This window comes from Sciurus vulgaris (genome assembly GCF_902686455.1).
Source record: "Sciurus vulgaris genome assembly, chromosome: 7".
Taxonomy (NCBI): domain Eukaryota; kingdom Metazoa; phylum Chordata; class Mammalia; order Rodentia; family Sciuridae; genus Sciurus; species Sciurus vulgaris.
In genome coordinates, this window is record NC_136467.1 from 42,410,989 (window position 1) to 42,434,403 (window position 23,415).

Sequence of the window (23,415 nt, forward strand, 5' to 3'; positions counted from 1 at the left end):
CATGAAGTAATTTTATTCAGGTTACATGCAATTATAGTTGAGTCCAAACACTTAACAAAAAGCCTGTTAATTTTAGTAAGAAGGTTTAAAAAGCATAAATGATATGACACCTGGATAGTTGCTTTTTTCTGATAGCTCACATATTTTCTTATGTAAAAAAGAGATTAACTGAAATATCCAAAGAATCATGTTCAAAGTCAATAGAGAGTTGTTTTATTCACCAGTTTTTATTTTTTTCCACTCAGTCCAACTGCTCATAGAAATCAGGCTTATTTATACAGGAACTGCCTGTCTGTCTTCTTCTTTTTTCCCCATAGCTTTATTCAGGTAAAATTGAAGTACAATAAAATGCACATATTTGAAGTATGCAATATGATCAGTTTTGACATGTATGTAACCAATAAAATCAATATTAAAAACATTTCTGTTACCTTTGTAAAATTTGAAATCATGCAACTGTTTCCTGCTTGATTTATTACATTAGAAATTCATCACCTTAACATATATAGCATCCCATATCCACATGTCAACTATTTGAAAATTAAATGGTGTGCTTATAAAAATATCAGAGGTCAAGGAAGAAAGCACAAGAAAAGTAAATTAAAATGCTTTGAAATAAGGGATAATAAAAACTTAAAATATCAGGATCACTGGAATGAAACAGTACTCAGATGAACATTTATAACTTAAGTACTTATAACAGAAAGAAGCTAGAATAACAAATAATTTTCAAATTATATAATAGGAAATAAAAAATAAGAGTAGGAGCAGAAATATATGAAATAGAGAAGAGATATTATGGATAAATTTGATAAAAGTCAAACAAGTCTAATGAAGAAAAGTGCAAGAACACAAAAATTAATGTCAGTGGAAAGGGAGCTATCAAAATAACCTTACAGATACTAATGTTACATTAAGGTAATATTATAATTGTGTGCCAACATATGTGATAACTTACATATCATTGTCTGTATTAGAGAAGGATCCATGTGCTGCTGAGAAGAAAGTGTATTCAGTCATTGATGGATGAAATACTCTATGTCTGTTAAGTCTTAATTATCAATTGTGTTTTTATTTCTATAGCTTCTTTATTAGTTTTTGTTTGTAAGATCTATCCAGTGATGAGAGTGTTAAAGTTTCCCAATATTACTGCATTGTGGTTGATTTGATTCTTGAAATTGAGAGGTGTTTATTTGATGTACATAGATGATCTGATATTGGAGGCATAAATATTTACAATGGTTACGTCTTGTTGATGTATAACTAACTCCCTTAAGCAGTATGAAATGGCCTCCTCTTCCCCTTCTGATTTACTTTGGCTTAAAGTCCACTTTATCTGATATGAGGAGAGAAACTCCTGCTTGTTTACATGATCCATAGTAGTAACATCCATGTGAATGATATGTTTTTCCCCATCCTTTCACCTTCAGTCTGTGGATATCTTTGCCTATGAGGTGAGTCTCTTGGAGAAAGCATATTGTTGGGTCTTGTTTTTTAATCCAATCTGCCCATCTTTGTCTTTTCATTGATGAGTTTAGACCATTAATTTCCAATGTTACTATTGAGATATAATTTATATTCCTGGTCATTTGGGTTTATTTCTGGTTTTTAATTTGAATTAGTTTCTCTTTGTTTGGCTATTCCTTTAGTGTAGTTCCTCCTTTTGCTGGTTTTCATTTCACCTTCATGGAATATTTTGTTAAGAATGTTCTGTAGTACAGGCTTTCTATTTGCAAACTCTTTTAATTATCATTTCTCATGGAAGGTTTTTATTTCATCCTCAAATCTGAAGCTTAATTTTGATGGGTATTGTATTCTTGGTTGGCATCCATTTTCTTTCAGAGCTTGGTATATGTTATTCCAGAACCTCCTAGCTTTGAGGGTCTGGACTGAGAAATCAGCTAAAATCCGAATTGGTTTCCTCCAAATGTAATCTGATATTTTTTTCTTCCAACCTTTAAAATTCTAACCTTATTCTATATATTAGGCATTTTCATTATACTGTGCCTTGGTGTGAGTCTGTTGTACTTTTGTACATTTGGGGTCCTGTTAGCCTCTTGTATTTGATTTTCCATTTCAATCTCTCGATTTGGGAAATTTTCTGATATTATTTCATTGAAAAGATCGTGTATTCCTTTGGTGTGTATCTCCATGCCTTTATCTATCCTGATAAATCTTAAATTTGTTTTTTTTATGTTATTCCATAATTCTTGGAAGTTCTGTTCATGATTTTTCAACCCCTTCTCTCTCTGGTCAACTCTGGTCTCAGTATTATATATTTTGTCTTCATTACCTGAGGTTCTGTCTTCCAAGTGGTCTAGTCTGTTGGTGATTATTTCTATTAAATTTTTAATTTGGTTTATTTTTCCCTTCATTTTAAGAAATTCTGCTTGGTATTTTTTTCAGAATCTCTGCCTTTTTTAAAAAATGATCTTTCACTTTCTGTATTTTCTCTCTGATTTCATTTCTTATAACATCCTTTAGTTTACAATCCCTTTAACTATGTATATACTAAACACCTTCTCTGACATTTCCTCCACTGTAGTGTCAATGGATTCTGTTGTTAGAGTATGTTGGTTTCCTTGGAGCAATTTGTTCCCTTGCTTTTTCATGTTGTTTGTGTGTCTATCCATCTAACAGTATGGATCTGAGGCAGTAGAGTTTCTACCCTGGGGACTTACAGTGTCCCTGCAGGTTTCCAGTTCCTCATTCTTTATGGGGGAAACTAATAATAACAACAACCAATACAAACAACATACAGCATTAATCCAAATAGTTCCTACTATGACATCTACAGTGTTAACTATTACAATAAACAGAAATGATATGATCAGTTATTGCTTACAATAAAATCAGCAAGTTTGCAAAAGGGTATATAATTTCAAATGTTGAACAGGGAAAAGACAGAAGTAATGTAGGATGTGATGACAATGAGGGAGGAGGAGAGAAGAAGAAGTAAAAAATTAAAGGAAGAATGAAAGAGAGAATAATAGAGATTGGCTATTAGCAGAAGATAAGAGAGGCAAGGGAAATAGGAGAAAAACAATATATATGAAATAAAATATTTTTAAACAATTAAAAATATAAAGAAAAGAATACAAAACTAAAATATACTAATCAAACATCCTAGTTCACGAAAATCTAATTCATTCTTCAAAGATGCTAGAAATGAGAAAAAATATGAATATCTATAAAAGTTTATGTACCTTTAAGGTCACAATTAAACAGAGAAGAAGAAAGGAAGAAAAAAAGATCTTGATGAAAAATGAAAGCATTCTTTTCACTGGAGTTCAAAATATTCACCAATTCTTAATAAGGAAGGTACTCAAAAGATATTAAATATTTAATATAGGCCATCGGTACATAATTGCAAATTCCTTGCATTTATCTCAGTTATATCAAATGTGTGGGGTCTTTGTTGTTTTTGCTCTTTTTAGCAGAAAAAATCATTACAAGTATGAAATAAGTACTGTTTGCATTGGTTACAAGGTCTCTTTGACACCCATACCAATTTCAAACTGAAATTCATTAATTTTTTTTATTTTTAATATGTTCAGAGATCGAGTTGTCCCATATTAAAGCCTCGACAGAAATTGATTAGTTTTTATTCTTACTTATTTTAGATTTCTTAAAAAATAACCTATATTGTGTGAAACTATAATTTATATCAAAAGTACCTTATCATGTTCATGAACCTGGAAGTGAATTGACTTGCATAAAAATAAATCTCAGGATTGAAACAGAATAATCCTGTGTCTGCCTTAAATTCTTAACCACAAAAATTTACTATAAAACACATATTGCAGAACCATGATGTTTTATTTGCTGCTATTCTCTAGTATTCACTAATTTAAATATAATTTAGGTCTATGGAGGATTTCGCAGTTTGAAATGGGTGTAGTCTGATGTAGAATAAGGAGACAAGAACTCCTCCAAAACACTCTCTAAGGTATCAATTTTCAGGTACAGATAGGAATTCTAAGCGTACAGGGTACAAGCGTAAATTTTCCTACAAATCCCTATAATTCAGGGACATAACAGCATTCCTTCCCATGTTCCCAGATTTAAGAAAAGTCCTTTGAAATCCGTGTTGTTCAAAATGAACTCAATGCTAGCCATGTGTGTAATTTAAAACTTCTAGAGTGTATATTAAGAAGGTTAAAAGAAAGAGGCGAAAATCATTATGTGTTTTATTTAACTCAAATAGAGAAATATTACTTCAATATGTTATCTATATAGAAATTTATTGAGTATTTACATCTTTCTCTGATATTGAGACTTCAAATTGTGTGTGTATTTTACACTTACAGTGCATTTCAACTTGTGCCAGTCATATTTCACATTTTGACTCCCCTTGGGTCCACGTAGTCGTGGGCACTGCATTGTGCTGAGCATATCTCATTATTTATTGGGTGATTTCACTGCAATGCTTGAGTATTGAAGAGAGTATAAGGGAATCATTAAATTATGGTACTTGTCACATACATCATTCAATTCTTTGATTTCAAGGGATAGAACCCCTCATGAGCTTCAGTAAATTAAAAAAGAAAAATCATTTGAGGATACTGAATCATCTCATGGATACAAAGGCAAAAAACTCTACTACTCCTCAGGAAAAGCCCTAGGAAGCCTCCTTACCCCACACTCTGCCTGCAGGGGAAAAAAGAGCTGACTGGAGGAAGGAGAAAATGCCTTCGGAATGATTAGGGTTTAGATAAGTGAAGGAAAGAAAAGAAGAGGGGAAAAAAAGACCACAGCACATAAAGGAATTGAAGAAGAGGTGGCTGAAGTTGAGGACTCGAAAGTAGCAGGAGGTAAAGATATTTAAGGTGAAACTGTTAGGCAAGACCATGTGGGCCTAGGGAATTTAGACTGTTACAGAAAGCCATGCTTCACTTCACATCAGGAAGTAAACATAAAAGTATTCTTAACAACTGACTGTCACAGAAGTAGTAATAGTAAGAATAAAAGTAAAAACTGAAAATAGAAGAATACCAGGAAGAATACTTTTTTTTTTTTTTTTTTTGGTTCTAGGGATTGAACCCAGGGGCGCTTATTAACTGAGTCATATCTCCTGCCCTTTTCATTTTTTAAATATATTTTTCATTTTGAGAGAGGCTCTTACTAACTTGCTTAGGGCCTCACTAAGTTGCTGAGGCTAGCTTTGAACTTATGGCCTCAGTCTCCCAAGCTGCTGGGATTACAGGCGTGCACCACTGCACCCAGTGGAAAAATCATTTTCTTTATAGAACATAATGAAATACATGTCCGGGACATCACAGAATAATATATTTTTAAAAGTTGGTTTTTCTGAGTATATGAAGATTATTTTCTCTGTTGTTTTTTTTTTTTTTTAATTTTTAATTTTTAAATTATGCCTCTTAAGGGGCAATCATCAAAACCCACCTCAGGTATTTATAAAGTAGAACATGCTAAACATAATTTATAACAAACAATAATCATTCTGTTTAAAGTTATGTAGATATTTTTGTTGTTGCAAGGGGTGGGTTTTGGGTTGAGACTTCTTATAGTTTTCAGTCATTTGTTTATCTGATAAAGAAAGGTCATGAGGCCACAAGTCCTTTCCACCCCATGTTCTAACTTCTCTCTGGTCCTCCAACTCCAGAATTTGGTGGGGATAGGCGAAGGAGTACAAAGGCGTAGAAACAAAGCCATGAAGGAGGAAAGTTACCACTTCCCAAATTCTAGCAGTTCACATCATTGAGATGTCTGAAACTATCCCCGTGGATGGGTTTCACAAATATCTGGGCTTTTACTGTAGGGGAGAAAAATGCTGAATTAGCAATGTCTGAAAAACGCTCTATCAGTTTTCTGAAAAGTAATGTTGCAAAAATCAGGTTTAACATGATTCACAGAGAATTATGGTTTAATCAGTCTTCATTAATGCCTGGTTTTTTGTTTGTTTGTTTGTTTTGTTTTTTTTTGGTGGGGGAAGGGTGGTTAAGGATTTATCTTTCTAATTGCTTTCATTTGATATTCATTGTGTATGTTTTTTTAGAAAATGTGGTAAATATGTAATCAGCAATTTGTTTATCATGGAGTTTGGACTAAGCTATCAGGAGAGAATATGTACAAAACTGTGCTTCATTTCAGACCTATTATCTTAAAAAATAAATGCATTTTTGAACTTTAAACAATGCATCCATCTCTTCCCATATTAGTATTTTATTTTATTTTTTTGGAGCCAGAGATTGAAACCAGGGTGCTCAACCACTGAGCCACATCCCCAGTCCTTTTTCATATTTTATTTAGAGGCAGGGTCTTGCTAAATTGCTTGGAGTCTGGCTAAATTGCTGAGGCTGAATTGCTGAGGCTGGCTTTGAACTTGGTATCCTCCTGCCTCAACCTCTTCAGTCACTGGAATTATAGGTATGCACCACCATTCCCCACCTTAATATTAGTATTTTAAATCTTCTGAAACTTTATGTTAGAAAAAATTTAAAACAACAACTATGCATCCTAAAATATTATTCCTAAGACTTGCCTAAAAGAAACACATGAAAGAAGACAAAGGAGTAAGAAGACACATCATTAAAGGGCGATGAGTGGCCCAGGGAAGTTTTTTATCTAGATTAGTCTCAAGGTTCTTAAGGACAGTATAACACAGTAATGGGTAATGGGGTAAAAAGGTGATAAATTGTACAGGTATCCGAAGTTCTTTTGTTGTTTTGTCAGCTGTCAACGTTTTAGTAAATATAGGTTGCTTAGTTCCTCAAAATGGGTATTTCAAACAGAGTAATGAAAGCCACTTCTTCCAAACATGCTATGAAAGGTTTCACTTTGGCATCTTTCCTGTGAAATTCTTTCGGTCATGAATAGTTTTACCAGGAGCACTTCACCAAAATTACTTGCCTGAACACAGGTTTGGAATAATCACAAAGTCTTTGAGATCTAATTTGGATGTTAGTCCAAACTAGTGAGTTTAACATTACTATGGCTACCTGATAAAACGTAATCTCTCCTGGAAGGCAATTGCTTTTCAGTGAAGCTTCGAGCAAATCTGCTGGAACAGAAGTCAGGACGTCCATTTCCTTTAAAACAATTTCTTTTATAGCTTACCTTTCTGGTTTTTAAAAAGATTTGTAACTTTTTATATTTTCACTTATTTTTTGATTTGGCATTTTTTAAATAAAAAATACAGTTAGTGAATAAGAAATGTGTTTGAATATCAGAAGTAAGCAATCTAAGGAATTAATCTGAAATTTAAGTAAGCTTAAAATAAAATTAAATAAGAATTTCATAGATATAAAAGTTAATGATTTTATTCTGAATTTATATGTTTGGTATAGCTTTGGGCATGCAAGCAATCTGTGAATGCAATATCTATTAAAGAACTTTTTAAGAATGTAATTAATCACATTGAAAGCATATTATTTGATAATAATAAAGGCATAAGTGAATTTTATTATATGTTTCTGCATCAAATTTTTTTGGTAATCATCAGATACCTAGAATTTCTCAATAGGTAGATAATTCCAAACTGGAGTAATATTTTACTTTTTTCACATAATAGTATGACTGAATTAGAGTGAATGTAAAATGACAATCCAGTGGCCCAAAATAACTACTTTTCTTACATTCTTTTTGTTAGTATTCATTTTCCTTTTTCCTAGACACATTACTTATCTTTTCTAAAGTGATCAAATCCAAGGTAAAAGTCACTTAAGAGTTAATTTACCACTAAAATTAAGTATACATTTTTTTCCAGACTAATTAAGTTGCTGATAAAAACAGTGTGCAATTAATTAATGGTGACATAGCAACATTTCAAATTTTAAATAGTGAACTAATTTTTTCACTTTGAAACATATGCCAGTCACATTTCTAGCACAGCACAAGAAAACTTAATAGTCTGTTTAAGATGCAGTTAGAGAACAAGTCTTGAAACACCATTTACTTAACTCCACAGAAAGAATTCAAATGGTGTTATTCATGCCAATTATATAATGAATTCCTTTGTCTTAAATTAGATCAAAATATTTCCCAATGAATAAGTGGAACTGCAGAAACAAAGTGACTATTAAATCTCTTGCCCTCATGTGTTAAAATTGCTTGGAAAAAGGAACTGCAGTTGTAGCTCCGTGCTGCAACACATGCCTATCATACATGAAGCCCCAGATTCAATTCTAGTACCCACCTCTCCAATTGTTTGTGGGGTGGGGGACTATCACTGTATGATCTGCCTTTATGCTGCTTGGTTAGTGAGTTAATTATTTAAATAAAAAACTGAAAGGGGGAAAGAAGACTTCTCATTTCTAAAACAATTCCTCAGAAAATATTTAGGAGAAAGATTTTTTTTTTCAAGTATTTTTCTTTGTATACAAATTAATGTTAGCAATTTAAATTTTCTGTTCTTCTCCACAAATATTAACTACTTTAGCATATCTTGTTTTCTAAAAACATTTTATTATGTAGTATATGATAGATATAAAATAACCATATGGAACATGTGAGAACTACCTATCACCAAAATCTTTCAGAGGTCACTACTACAATAAGTTTTATTTTTGTAACTCCTTGCATCATTTATTTTTCTAATTTAAATCTGGTTCTTACCATCATGGTTATTTTCTATTTTTCATTTTCTCTTAATGTTTCTTTATAATCTTTCTGACTTCTATAAATTGAGGATATTATTTCCATTTTAAATGCCTTCTTTCCCCTTCTAAATTCCCTAAAATCCAAAAAGGTACACATTATTTTTATGACTCTTGTTGTTACCCTTGAAATTTTTCATGCACACTTAATAAAGCATAAAATTTCTATAAAGCAACCCCTTCTAAACAAGAGAAGAATAATAATACAAATTCCATCATATCTAATCCTCACTTATATGGTAGCTTTGTTCAAGATTTTTAGTTTAAAAAATGAACACATTAATTTTATTGGTATTGTATTTCAATCAATACGCGTCTATATTTACTAGATGTTTAGATGCTTACAGGTTTAATTGCTTCCCATTCTTTTGCATCTTCTTTCTTTGATATCGGTACTCTTCTCATGAAACCTTTAGGATTGTCTTGTACAGAGTTCCAGTGTTAGAAACAGTTTTTATTTATCTGAAAAATCTGTCTATATCACTCCAATTCTTAATTCCTTCCTTCCTTCCTTCCTTCCTTCCTTCCTTCCTTCCTTCCTTCCTTCCTTCCTTCCTTCCTTCCGTCTTCCTTTCTTTTCTTGCTGGTCCCAAAATCTGGCTCTCCAGTTATGCATTGTGAGCAGTTTTTGATATTTTATTCTACTCTATTTTCTTTTCCACTGTTAGAATGGAGAGTGCTGTACTGCTTTAATTGTCTTTTATTTTTCTTTTTCTTGTGTGGGGTATCTTTTCTCTCCACTTTCTTTAAGTATTTTCTCCTTGCCTCTGGTCTATCATAGTTTAACTATACTTTGTTGGGATAGAATATTTTTATCTTGTGAAATATTTCCAGAACACATATACTCATTTTTTTTCTTCTACCAATTTGAGAGATTTGTAGTCATTATTTCTTCAACATATTGTCTTTTCCATTTTTTTCTATTGATTATTTCTACTGATTAAGAATACATTAAAATGGAGCTGGGGAGATAGCTCAGTCGGTAGAGTGCTTGCCTTGTAAGCACGAGGCCCTGGGTTAGAAAGAATACATTAAAATGCACATTGTTTTTCTTAATATTTCTTTAAAATTTCTTATCTCCTTGTCTAAGCTCTATTTACTCTAATTTGATCAGTTTTAGTACACAGGTTACAAATATTTCCTTCAGATCTATGTAATATGCTATTTAATTCATCCAATGGGCTTTGATATATATTTATCATTTTAATGATTATTTTCCAAAACATTAGTTATTTTATTTATGTGTTTACTTTTGCTGCTGGAGGCCTCATGCACATGCTAAGTTGCTAAGCATACACTCAACTCTGACTTATACCCCACCTGGTTATTTTTGAAATTTCCTGTTGATTGTTCTTGTTTATAAATATTTCCCTGCTTTAAAACACATATATATGTATATACATATATATGTATATATATTTAAATCTTGTAAATAAAAATATAAATATTAGAAGTATTTTGTGATATAAATTCATGGTTTGTTCCTTCCTTAGACTCTGACTCATGATAGTCATTTTTTTTTTTTTTTTTCTTTTTCCTGTGTGTTAGACTTTGATCTTGTCTCATATTTGCTTGATCTTAATGGATCTCACTTTCTGGGTATCATAGGAGGTAAAATTGAGAAAGCTGTTTTCAAAAGAAGATTTACATTTCCTTTTACTTACATCAGGAGATGTTATTGACCTGGAAAATCTATTTGTAGTAAAATACAACACATACATTGGAAGTCACAAATGTAGCCCTCTGTATTCCACTAAATATTGCAGTGTCAAATATAAAATAGAAGAAAACATGGGCTATTAAAAATAAATTTAAAAGAATTGAAACCATTCAAGGTGTGTTCTCTGGACAAGATGGAATTAAACTAGAAATCAGTAACAGAAAGATAACAGGAAATAGCTGAGCACTTGTAAATTAAATAGCAACCTTGTAAATAATTCATTTGCCAAAGAGGAATTCTTTAAAAAAATTTTAGGTAAGAATCAAACAAACCAAAATAGAAATATAGCACATCAAAATATGTGGGATGCAGCTAAAGCAGTGCACAGAAAGAACATTTGGAGACTTTATGCTTATATCAGACAAGTAAGGAAAACAGGAGCAAAATTGGGACAAAGCAATCAGAAAATAGGAAATCATAAAGATAAGAACATAGAGCAAAGTTAATGAAGACAAAGAAGTTCACAGAAATAAGTCAAAAGCTGATTCTTTGAAAATATCAATAAGATTGATAAATGTCTTTCAATATCGACAGAGGAAAAAAGTATTCCACAAATCACTAAAACAGAAGTAAAACAGGGAGTATCACAATGGACACTGGATGCATTAAAAAGATAATAAAGAAATATTGTGAAAATTTCACACATAAGAATTTAAGAAATTAGATGAAATGAATCAATTCCTTTAAAAAAAACACTAAATATCCAAACAGCCAATATGAAGTAGATCATTTGAATAGCTCTATATCCACCTAATAAAATTTATTGCATTGTTAAAATCCTTCTGAAATTTTCAGGCCCAGTGGCTTCACTGGAGAATATTACCATTTATGAAAGGGATGGTACCAATTTCGCAAGATCGGTTACAAAAAATATTAGAGGAAAAATTGCTGGCAAATTCATTTTATGAAGCCAGCATTGAACTTATACCAAAAGAAGATACATTACAAGAAAAAAAAATGTAACAACAAAACAAAATAAACAAAAACTGCAAACTAATTTCCGTCACGAATATAGACAAACATCTTCAATAACATACTAGCGAGCGATCAAGGAATACATAAAATTAACAATAGGTTGAAGTAAAGAGGAGTATACCCAAGGAATTAAGGACTATTATTTTTCATATTTGAAAATCAGTTAATGTAATATACCAAATTAATAACCCGAAACAGAAAAACTGTCTGAGATCAGTTGACTAATATGAAAAATTTGATGAAAATTCAACACAGATTCATCATAAAATCTCTCAGGACACTAAGAAAAAACCTTTCTTATATTGATAAAGGATATGTGTGAAAACCTATGACCAATAGATCACACATTATAGGAAAAGACTGAATGCTTTTCTCTAGATCAAGAGCAAGATCAAAATGTATACTCTTACCACTTCTATTCAATGTTATAGTGAAGATTCTTTCCACTGCAAAAAAACAAAGAGATAAATTTAAACAATATGAATTAGAAAGGAGGAAACAAAAGTGCCACTGTTTATAGGCACTGTGATTGTATAGAAAAAATAAAAGTATAAACAAAAAACTACTGGAATTAGTAAGTGAATATGACTAAGTTGAAAGTTGCAAAGTCAGTGCACAAAAACCATCATTTTCTAAATAAAAGTGAATTGTATTTGCAAACCAAAATAAAAATTAAGTCCTCTCAAATTAAATACTTCTAAATTAAAAAAACGTATAAAGGATCTATACACTGAATACTACAAATTATGAAAATTATCAAAGAAGAGTTTAATTAATGTAGAGACATAACCATATTCATGAATTGGAAGATCCGACATAGTAACAATATCAATCTTCCCAAATTCATCTATAATTTAATTGCAATTTCAATCCAGACCTAAGACAGACTCTTTGTGGTCATAGAAAAGCTTTTTAACAGTAACGAAAACATTTTTTTTGAAAGTTGGAGTAATTATACCACCTGATTTAAAAGTTAACTATATAGTTATAGTAATTACAAGAGCGTGTTATTGGCAAAATTATAGACATTTAGATTACAAAAATAAACCTATGTAAACAGGGCCATTTTTTTTTTCTTTTTTAACAAAAGTTCATAAACAACTTGATGGAAAATAGGTAGTCTTTTCAACCACCTACATTTTTGAAAAGTGACCTGCTATCTAAACCTCACAGATTATTCACAAATTAATTCAAAATAAATTTTATTTCTGAATGTAAACCATGAAATTATCAAGTTTTTAGGAGAACATATCTTTGGGACCTTGGTTTAAATGAAGTTATTAAAATGACATCAAAAAATATCATAAATTGTATATCATCAAAAGTAAAAAACTTTTGTTCTTTGGAAGTAAAGGTAAATAAGTAAAATATTGGGAAATCATATATCTAACAAAAATTGTACTTTTAAATTGAGTACAATAAAATAATTTAAAGAAATTAAAAAGAAAAGACTTTAATAGACGATTGCTTTACCAAGAAGCATATGTAGATGGTAAGTAAGAAACTTCAAGTAGCTTTTCCTATTTGCCTCTTGTTTATCCTCCTCCCTGAGTATTAGTGGATAATCTGGAGTCAGTCTGACTCACTGCAGAGATGCCTGATGGCTATTAGGGCTTGTTGTTCTCCTTTCTCCCAAGCCATCCCATTGTTTCCTCTACTTCTTCCTCCATGGACTTTGATTTTTGTAGGTTTTCACATTCCACTTACGCCAGTACATAGGTATTTTCTGGTTCATCTAGTTTTATCATAAATATTTTCCATGAGTTTTGCTGACTCTTCTATCTGCTTTCACATGGAGATTTGGAGATTTATAAACTTTGTGCTTTTGTTTTCTCAGAGTAGGGGCAATATGATTTTCATCCCACTACCCCTGGTTTAAGGAAGAATCATGGCCTCTGAAAACCACCCCTTGCCTGCTTTGTGAATTCTGTTTTTAATACAGGCACTTGTCCTCCACATGACTACACCTCTCACACATCAGCAGGATTTGTTTCTACCTTGGGTCAGGACCTTTTTGTGTAGGGAATCCCTTTACCTTCTCTGGGCCCAGCACTGCAAAAGAATAGATGAAGTTTCACTGGTTCTGTAACTGAACATTCTAGGGTATGCAGTTGATCTTGTTATCAGAAGTTTTAATATCCAATAATTTTAAAAATTTTATCTTCCAATCTTATTTTAACAAAGAGGTTTTACTTACCTTTCTAAATTTCTGAATTAAAAAGGGAAATAACTGATGTCCTAGTTTTAGGTATTTGTATAAAAATAAATATGTCATTAAAAATTTAGAGTACTTAATCATAGAACCTTAAATTTGATATTTATTATAAACAAAACCATTCTTATTAATGCATAAACCTTTGCATTATGCATAAGTTTTTGAATAGAAAAAAAATAGACCTTCTTTTATGGGTCAAAGTTTATTTCCAGCTTTACATGTGCAGGTCTATATATATTTTTGTACATACTCATATATGACTAAAAGTGATTGCTTTAAAAATGACTAACTTCTGTTTTTTGGAGGTCACATGCTAGAATGAAGCATTAATGAAGACTAAAATCAATAGATCCCAGGGGTGCTTAACCACAGAGCTACATTCCCAGTCCTTTTTTAATTTTTTATTTTGAGACAGGGTCTTACTGAGTTTCTTAGGGCCTTACTAAATGCTGAGGTTGACCTCTAATTTAACCTCCAGAGTTGCTGGGATTACAGGCATTTGCCACCATGCCCAGCAACTCAATGTAGTTTTTTGTTAGAAACAAATGAACACCACATTCACATTAGAATTACAAATGGTTTCATGGGGGTAGTGGCTGATACCTGGGAAGTTAGTTTCAGAAATACTTGATTTTAATCATTACTTAAAAACTGTGTAAATGTGGGAAAATTATTGGACTTCTATAGCCTTATTTAAATTTCGAATAATAATAATGATATTTATTATATAGAAATTTGGGATGATTGACTAAGTTAAAATAACACTGTGCAAAATAACGTTTGGTGCATGATAAGTGACTATGAATTGGCAGCTATGAGGATGAGAGGAGAATGAGGACAATGGTGATGACCGTGCATATCAGGTTACTTCCCCAGCTAGGGACAGAGCTCACCTAAGGTTTTGTGCCAAAATATATAAAACTATAAAGCAAAATAACAGTAAGAAGGCACATCTCACTGACTTTTGGCTGCATTTAAATCAATCGCACTGTTGAGAGCAAGGATGATTAAATTCATGGAGATATTTTACCAGAAGAAAAAAATAAAAATGGAGCAGTTGTTTTTGACTAAAGCTTCCTAATATGCACCAGTTGCCCATGCACATCACTCTGATTCCCTCCTTTTGCCTGAACCCAGAGAAAGTCTGTGTATGAGGCACATTTGGAGAAATGTTTGTCATTGTTCATTATTAGTCCCATTATGAGGTCCCAGCAATGTGGCCTCATTCATTTTGGGGTGATGTTAAGTTATCCTGACATTGCCCTCAAGACAGTCTCTTATCCTTAGAGTGACAGGACAGACACTGAAAGGCTTGCATGCATTTATTGAACACCCTGGCTTCACTGTGTGCTGTGCGCAAAATTCCAAATGTGAACTGTCTCTGCAAACTGCATTATTCCCTGGAGTCAATTTCAAGAATTCTGTGAATATTGCTCAGTGTACCAGTTCAATTATTATTTTTTTTTAACTCATGATCGTTTCAAATAATAGCCTATATAGAAGCCTCACACCTGAGGGTTACAATAAACTTGCTGTCAGCTATGGATTCATAAGATTTCTCGGGAAAATGTAAACTCATAGAACATAATATTCTATTAAACTGTTTATACACAATGCAGTAAATCAGTGGAGAAAATAATCTGGAGCTTTAAATATCTCTATAGTCTCAAAGTGATGCAGTGAATTTGATCAAGTAAGAGAAGCAGAATACAGAAAATCCTTTCTAAGTTTCTTTTGTGTCTGTGCCAAAGAGCCCAGTTATTTACCAATGAGTATCTCTTGAAACTGCAGAAATCAGAATAGATTGCTAGTGGAGATAAACATGCAGTTACTGTGCCAGTGTGTATGCATGCATTATTTAGGTAGTTTTTATTTATTTATTATATTTGCTAAGAGTATGAAGAGCTGTCTGGATACTACACAAGAAAATTTTATTTCTAAAAGTAAGAAAAAAATTAACACTCTGTCTTCACTATGAATTCTTGAAAATTTACTCTCTCCCCAAGTTAGGATGGCTTTTAATCTTCCCCTTCTACCCACTGCCACTCTTCCATTACCAGATCAGGAAGCATCCCTGCTCCCCACCGTGATAATTCAAGTTCCTCTTTGACTCCATCCTCTCTTGCTCCCTAATCATGCATCTTCAGAAAGGATTCCTTCTCCCTCTGCCTACAGATATTCCTTTGTATAAAATTTCCTTTGCCTTTTTAATGCTTTCTGGAGCCCTTGTACTTTTGCTCTGCTTTTATTTACAGCCACACTTGTGAGATAAGCCTCCAATTCTTCACCACTCCTTCAGCTTGAAACCCCACACAACCTGAATATTCTCCCTAATACCTTCTTCGGATAGCTCAAAATTCAACAGGGAACTCTGCATCAAAGCTTAATTACCTTTTCCTGGCTTTTTTATGCATTCCTACCTTGTGGGTCCACCACCCTCTTGAAATGCTTTACTTTATGACCTCCATTTTATCAGACTCTTTTTTGTTTGTTTGTTTTTCAGTCTGACTATATTTCCTTAGTGTTGGGTTTCTGCTGCTTTTCCCCAAAGTTTGAACTCTTGCATCCTCACCTCACTCCTCCTCTTCTGCATGCTTCCTCCATGAAGTCATCCACCCTCGCTATTGATCCCACTCCCTACTTCTTCATGAATTTGTTTTAGTCCGCTTTTTCACTGCTGTGACTAAAAGACCTGATCAGAACAATTTTGAAAGGAAAAGTTTATTTAGGGGCTCAAGGATTTAGAGGTCTCCATCCATCGACAGCCAGCTCCATTCCTCAGGGCTCCAGGAGAGACAGAACATCATGGTGGAAGAGTATGGTAGAGGGAAGCCGCTTGCATGATGTTCAAGAAGCAGAGAACGATACAAAATATTTGGTATACCCCCAGATATAAAATATATACCTCTCAATGTCACACCCACAGTGACACATCTTTTCCAGCCATACCCTACCTACCTATATTTACCACTCAGTTAATGCCTATCAGAAATTAATTCACTGATGGAGTGAAGGTTCTCATAATTCTACTTAGTCTCATCACTGTTCCTTGTCTCTGACCCTAATTCACTTGTCAAATCATTTTGGCTTTTACTGCTTATCTTCTGAATCATTGCAGTCACTAACTAACCAATGTGCCCTGATTTCTTTCATCCTTTCTTTTTACTTCTACTAACAGATTAAGTTTTCCAAAACTTCAAATCTTAGACCACCTACACACAAAATGTTCAATACTTCTTCCCCTGCAAGCTTAGATTAAATTTCAAACTTCTGAGCTCAAGAATCTAGAGCCTCTAAGGCCACATAAAAACTACATTTAAAAATTTTTGTATCATTTTCCTGATTCACTGGAGGTTGCAACCTAATCTGACCTTCCATGTTCCTAATGTTCTTGACCTCTAAATTTGTCTGCTCAATCTCTTCTGAACTATTCTTCCTCCCTCTAACTATTCAATTATTTTTAATCTCTTAGAGTTCTTTTTAATGATATAGCTTCCATAATATTCCTTTGATTTACATAACCAATACACCCTTGAAAACATCTTCTAGGTATTTTGCTCACTGTCACATACTACCTTGTAGTCAAACTACCTTCTACCTGTTTGGGTACTTGTCCATTTTCTCTATTTAATTGTAAATTACTTCTAAGTAGCATCCTATTTCCTTTTGGTTCCTTCAGGGATCATTGCAAAATGCTTTGTAAATAGAAATGGAATAGTTGAGTGGAAAGAGTGAGGCTCCAGAAGTTAAGGAAATTAGCTTTGTGTCCTCCTCCAGTGCTGTTCAAAATGTGTTGCTTCAGAGAAATTCTCTTTTGAATGCTGTGTGTTTCCAAGATGTCTTGTAAAATGGTAATTTTCTACATATTTCCTACATGTATTGTGTCACTTAGATGAAAACAAATATGGGAAGTACCTGGCATAGTAAAAAAGCTCATCACAGCTCTTAACCATTGCTGCTGAAACAGTATGTTTTAAATCAACAAGTTAAAAGGAAAATGTTAAGGTAATTGCTTCATGAAAATAGACTGAAATGTTTTAAAATTTATTTAAAATTTTACTTTTGATGTTATAAATACATAGATTAGACCACAAAGTATGTGCGATCAGTTATGCCCTGTTATGATTAAGAAATAGAGATTCCAACCACCTGTGAGAAGTACTATATGTTTCTGTGAAGAAAAACTTGACAAAAACTTATCTAGAAAATAAAAATGGAGCCAAGATTTCTTGTTAAGAATGATAAATTTGTAACACTTAGTGTAACATTTACAAATTCACATATCAGGCTCTTGTAATTAAAGAAACACGTAAATGGACAACATATCTACCATTAGTTCATACACTATACTCCATGTTGCCTCATATCCTTGGAATTCCTCAGTCATATTGTCATTTGAGTATATGTCCCCCTTAGTGTGCGCACATGCCCGCGCGCGCGCACACGCACACACACACACACACACACACACAATGTATAATCCCATTAATGCCAATATGTTGACTCTTTATTCTTCCCATGATCCTCATAGAGCCAAGACTACCCTTGACTTTGTGGTGGTAAAGTTATAACCTAAACCTTTCCAAGGACTCTACCTGCTCTAAAACTTAAACACTTGACTTCAAATCAAGTTTGAAATAAGTAAAAACTTTTAGGTGAAGGGTGAAGAGAATTTCTGACTTTTTCAGCTTATTACACTTCACCACAGAATAATATTTTTCTTAAGTGTTGAAACAGACACATGTTAAATAAGGCAGGTGATGGAATTGGAGAAAGGAGAAATTCTCAGTTAATGAGAAGATGCAAGTACCAATGGAAAAAAAGAAACAAGCATAATCCAGGCTTCTCCATCATGATTTATGTATTGCTTTCACCCTGTAAGCATGTAAACACCCCTGTATCTGTAGCCCCAATTTGGTAAGTATAAAAGAGCTATTTAAAGTCCTGTACTTGACAGTAGTATAATTAATGCATTATTTTAAATGGTAGCCACACAGATAAGACATTCCATCTGTTTGTTACCCTTATTGTAGAGCATCTAAACTTTAAATGGCTAGATTCACTGATATCTGAGGTTCCTTTGGGATTAAACATGAATGAAGAATGGAGTCTACAAATTCCAATGTCAAGATCATGCATTTTGTCTTCATTTTTTGGAATATGATTACCTAAATCACTTCAAGTGGCTAAGCAAACAAAACGGACATTATACTTACCTCTTCATCATCATTAGTTTCAAAGACAACTAAGTAACTTCTACTCATGCCCACTGAAGAAGAACACAATGTTGGAAGTGAGAGAGACTCACTTAGCATCTTCTCTCATTCATAAAGGATGGCAGAACCTCTCCTTCATGTCTCTGCATGAATGCATGACTTGTGTGTACTTTGACTTTGTCAGAGCCTGCCAGAAGTTATGTTGTAAGCAACATAATGTACAAATTCTGGAATCAGGAACAACTGCACAATCTTGGGAACAGAATGCCTGAATCTGAATTTCATTTGCTATACCTGACAGTTCTGGGCCCTTGAGTGCCCTCTCTGGCCTTCAATGGTCCCACCTATGGAATAGGAATAGTAATGATAACTTCCTCACGGATTTGCTAAGGAGATGAAATATGTCAGTTTTCTTAAACTGCTTAGAAAAGTGACAGGTATACTGTTTGAGAAATATATATAAATCCTTGTTCAAGAGGTCTTGTTCTAGGCAGATTTGGGTTCATATTCTGGCTCTGCCTCTTGCTAGTTCTATGACCTTGGGAAACTCAGCCCCTCTGTGCTCCATCTCTGCAGGAGATTCGGCTCAAAAGCTCTTGCCTTATGGGGTTGTTCTTAGGAGTGTATGGCTAACACATGAAATATCTAATAGGGCCCAGCAGGTCGTGTTAAGAAATATTCATTAGTGCTGTGACCATTAAGAGTGATGATCTCACAACACAGAAGTTTGCCTGTTAACACTTACCACTAATAAAAATTTCCACACCATCTTGCCTTCTTGGTCTTGTTTTCTACTAGACTTTTGCAACTGCATTTCTGGTCCAACATTCCAACACAAAGCCATAGAAAACAGCTTTTCTTAGTCCTCAGGGGATCTGTGCCTCCTTGGGACTGAGTCTCCTTATGACTGGGTGTATATCACTATCTTCCTTCAACTCAACCAGGATATTGTAATATCCCTCATTTTGCTAATATTTCATACTCACTTGAACTTAATACTTTTAATCTCTCTGGGAAGCTTCATTTACATTCAGTGCCTTCAGTGATACCTAGGTGCAGAAATACTTATTTCTATGTTGACTATTAAAATAAACAGGTTTTTTCCCCTCTAAATCCATTCCCTCATGTTCTAGTCTTACTTTTAAAAGAATACATCTAAAATGCTATTTGTCTCCTGAACAATCTTCATTGGATGAGAAATTCAACAGAGACTATTCAGCCTGATATGTAAGACCTTTCTCATTACAATCTTGACAACATTTCCAGAACATTTCTCAAATCCCTGAATATCCTCTGTTCTTTGCCATCTCTAGTCTCTCTCCATATTGTTGTCTTCTCTTTAGAATCATCACTTTTTTGTCAGAGTGTTTTAAGACCCATTTCAAATTTGACTTTATTCAGACATCATCTCCTTGACTGTCCCGCCTGAAAGCAAATCTCTCTTTAAAATTCCTTGGGTACATCTTGATACTTGTTTTGGTGTTATGATTGCACCTCTTCAGAGTCAAGTACTTGTTTTATCATAACCACTCCTCAAGCAATGTGCAACTTGTAAGTGTAAATGGACTGTAAGTGCCTTATTCATGTTTTTCAATTCTGAACAGTGACAATTGCAGTGACTTATCCTGGTTCAGTAAATTTTTACTGCTGCTTTGTTGCTTACACAGGTGTTCCATCTACATAGCAACTGGCCCAAGCTTGCAGTTTACCTTCTACCCTCCTTCCAATTAGCTTGAGGAATTCATGCATTACTCAGTTCCTCCCTTACAGTCAACAACTTCCTTGTAAGAATACAGGATTGGAAGGACACAGGTTTTTATTCTGTTCATATTTAATTCTCTTGGGAAAACAAGTGAATTCAGAGAATAGGTATATTGGTTTTAGGTGTACTATAATCTACAAAAATAAGATATATGTTTCTGTGGATAAGGACCATGCATTAACTGTACTTTTACAGATCTTCCATAGCAATAAGCAGTTTTTTTACTAAAAGAAATTAAGATATTCTCTTTCATTTAGGTATTCAGAATTTTTTAAAAAATATAAATACTATATTATTTTGAAACATCACATAACCATTTATATCTTTCCTTTATTTATAGCTATTGACTGAACAGATTAAGGCCATTGTCCTTTCATCCAATATTTAATTAAGTCTGTATTTAAACATTCTTTAAAATAGATCAAATCAAAACTTTAGCAATCCATTGTAAAAAAAAAAATCCTAGCAATTTTTTTGTTTCCCATTTTCTTTTTTGCATAATCACATTTCTTTACATAAAGGTCACATTTCCTTCTTATTAGAGAAAATTTGCATACTACCCTATTTTACCCCTTTTCTATTTATTAGTGAACATCTGGTATTCAAAATCTAAATAAATAACCCTCTTTTACATAATTATAAGTGCTAGATTTGTGATGTAAAGCAAAACATTATTTAATTATGTTGTTAGAATTATCTATCTTAAAATTATTAATCCAATGTGTGTCTGTAAGTTGAATGCAGAAAAGACCAAGTGATTTTCATAATACAACTTGAGTCATTGTTTTTGTATTTGAGCTTTAGTTCAAATTTTATTTCTTTTTCTGCCAGTTTCATATAGGTATAATTGACACATACAAATTGCATATCTTTAAGGTATGCAATGAGATGTTTTGATGTATGTATACCTTGTGACATTATTATGAAAATCAAAGTCATTAACATATCTGTCACTGCATGTAGTTACTCTGAGTATGTATGTGCGTGTGTGCGCATCTTAGAAAATTTCAAGTATAGAATACAGATGTATATTTGAACATATACTTATAAATGTGGTTGTGGGATTATATGGTAGTTATATTTTTAATTTTTTGAGAAACTTCCCTGCTTCTTCCCATAATGACTCCAGCAACTTACATTCCCATCACTAGTGCACAAGAGTTCACTTTTGTCCAAATCTTTGCCAACACTTGTTATTATTTGCCTTTTGATAATGACCTTCCTGTCAGGAATAACGTGATATGGTTGATTTCATTTCCATGATAATGATATTGAGTACATTTTTATGCACCTGTTAACCATTTTTTCTGTTGTCTTCAATTTTTACCTATTAAGATATGTGGGTTCCTTACATATTTTGAATATTAGTCTCAAATCAGATGCATAGTTTTGCAAATACTTTCTCCCATTCCATAGGTTGCCTTTCTAGTTTGTTGATTAATCCTTTTGGTGTTCATAACTTTTGAGGGGGATGGACTAAAATGGGGGTTGAATTCAGGGGCACTTTACCCCTGAGCCACATTCCCTGCTCTTTTATTTTTTATTGTGAGACAGGGTCTTGCTAAGTTGCTCAGGGCCTTACTAAGTTGCTGAAGCTAGCTTTGAATTTGCAACCCTCCTGCCTCAGCCTCCTGAGCCACTAGGATTACAGGTGTACAACACTGTGCCCAGAGCTGTTCAGAAGCTTTTTAGTTTTAGTTGGTGTAGCCCCACTTGTTTGTATTTGCCTTTGTTGCTTGTGCTTCTCCTGTCATCGCCATAAAATCATTGCCAAGATCACTTTTAAGGAGTTTTCCCCTAGGATTTTTATGACATTGAGTCTTAATTCCTTTTGAGTTGACGTTTGTGTATGGTGTTAGATAATGGTCCAGTCTGATTCTTTTGGTGTGAAATCCGGTTTTTTCCTGACACCATGTATTGAAGAAACCCTCCTTTCCCCATTGTGTATTCTTTGCTGCAGATTAGTTGGGCAACACTTATGCCTGGGTCCACTTAAGGGTTTTGTAAAATTGCCAAAAGGGCTAACATCCCCTAATCAATCTGTGGGTGGGTACTTTTTTGTCTTGATCTAGCCTGCATATGTTTATGCATTTACTTCAAATTTCCTAAATTTCAGATGTAATTATGGTTTATGGAGGGAGTTTTAAAAATGAGAGGAAGAGAGACATGGTCACGGTAGCTTGGATGGAAGCACTGCTGCAGACCCTTCCCCTGACTGACTCTTGCCAACCTGTGACCCTGGTGGAGCACAGTAGCACTTTGCTCCACCCTGACTCCAAGTTGGAGAAGTGCTTCTTGTCAGAAGGCTTTTGTGGGAACCCCTAATGCTAAGTTTATAGATTAGGAGATTTGTGACTCTTAAAAACCTTTTAATACAGTATTTCCAATTTGAGAAAACTTAAAAATGGACTAATTCATGTGTCCTTACTCTATCTTGTAGGAGAAGATTTTGAAGGTGTACCAGCTCCAAAGAAAGCTAAAGGTAAGTTTGTTATGGTTGATTCATTTGCACATTTTTCTCTCAAGGCTGTGATGTTTTGTCTGTATTGTTTTATTTCAATATTCTTTATCTAGTCCTCAGCTTTTCTAGGCAAGATTTACATGGTAGACTTTTTTTTTAATAAAAATCTTTTTAATATTATTTAGGAAATATGTCTCCTTGCAAATCAAAAGAACTTATTTACAACTAATTATCAGGTATATTTGTTGACTAACCTGCAAGAGCATTCCTTCACGGTTATCATTTCATAAAGGAGTACAAAATGATTATTTCGCCAAGCATGACTTTTTACTAAGAGAAATTGAGATGACATCTCTACTAGCAGCACTATCATAAAAAAAAGGAAGGAAGGGAAGAAAAAGTAAGGATGGAGAAGGGAAGGAAAAGGGACAAAGGAAAGGACAGGAAA

At 33.4% G+C, this 23,415-nt stretch overlaps 1 protein-coding gene across 1 annotated transcript in view; it reads left to right on the forward strand.

Moving 5' to 3' along the window:
* TRDN (triadin) overlaps positions 1-23,415 on the forward strand; it is a 441,243-nt gene that overhangs the window by 411,106 nt on the left and 6,722 nt on the right. The window contains 1 exon segment of the mRNA XM_079147356.1: positions 22,947-22,988. Coding sequence (XP_079003482.1) covers positions 22,947-22,988 — 42 coding nt within the window.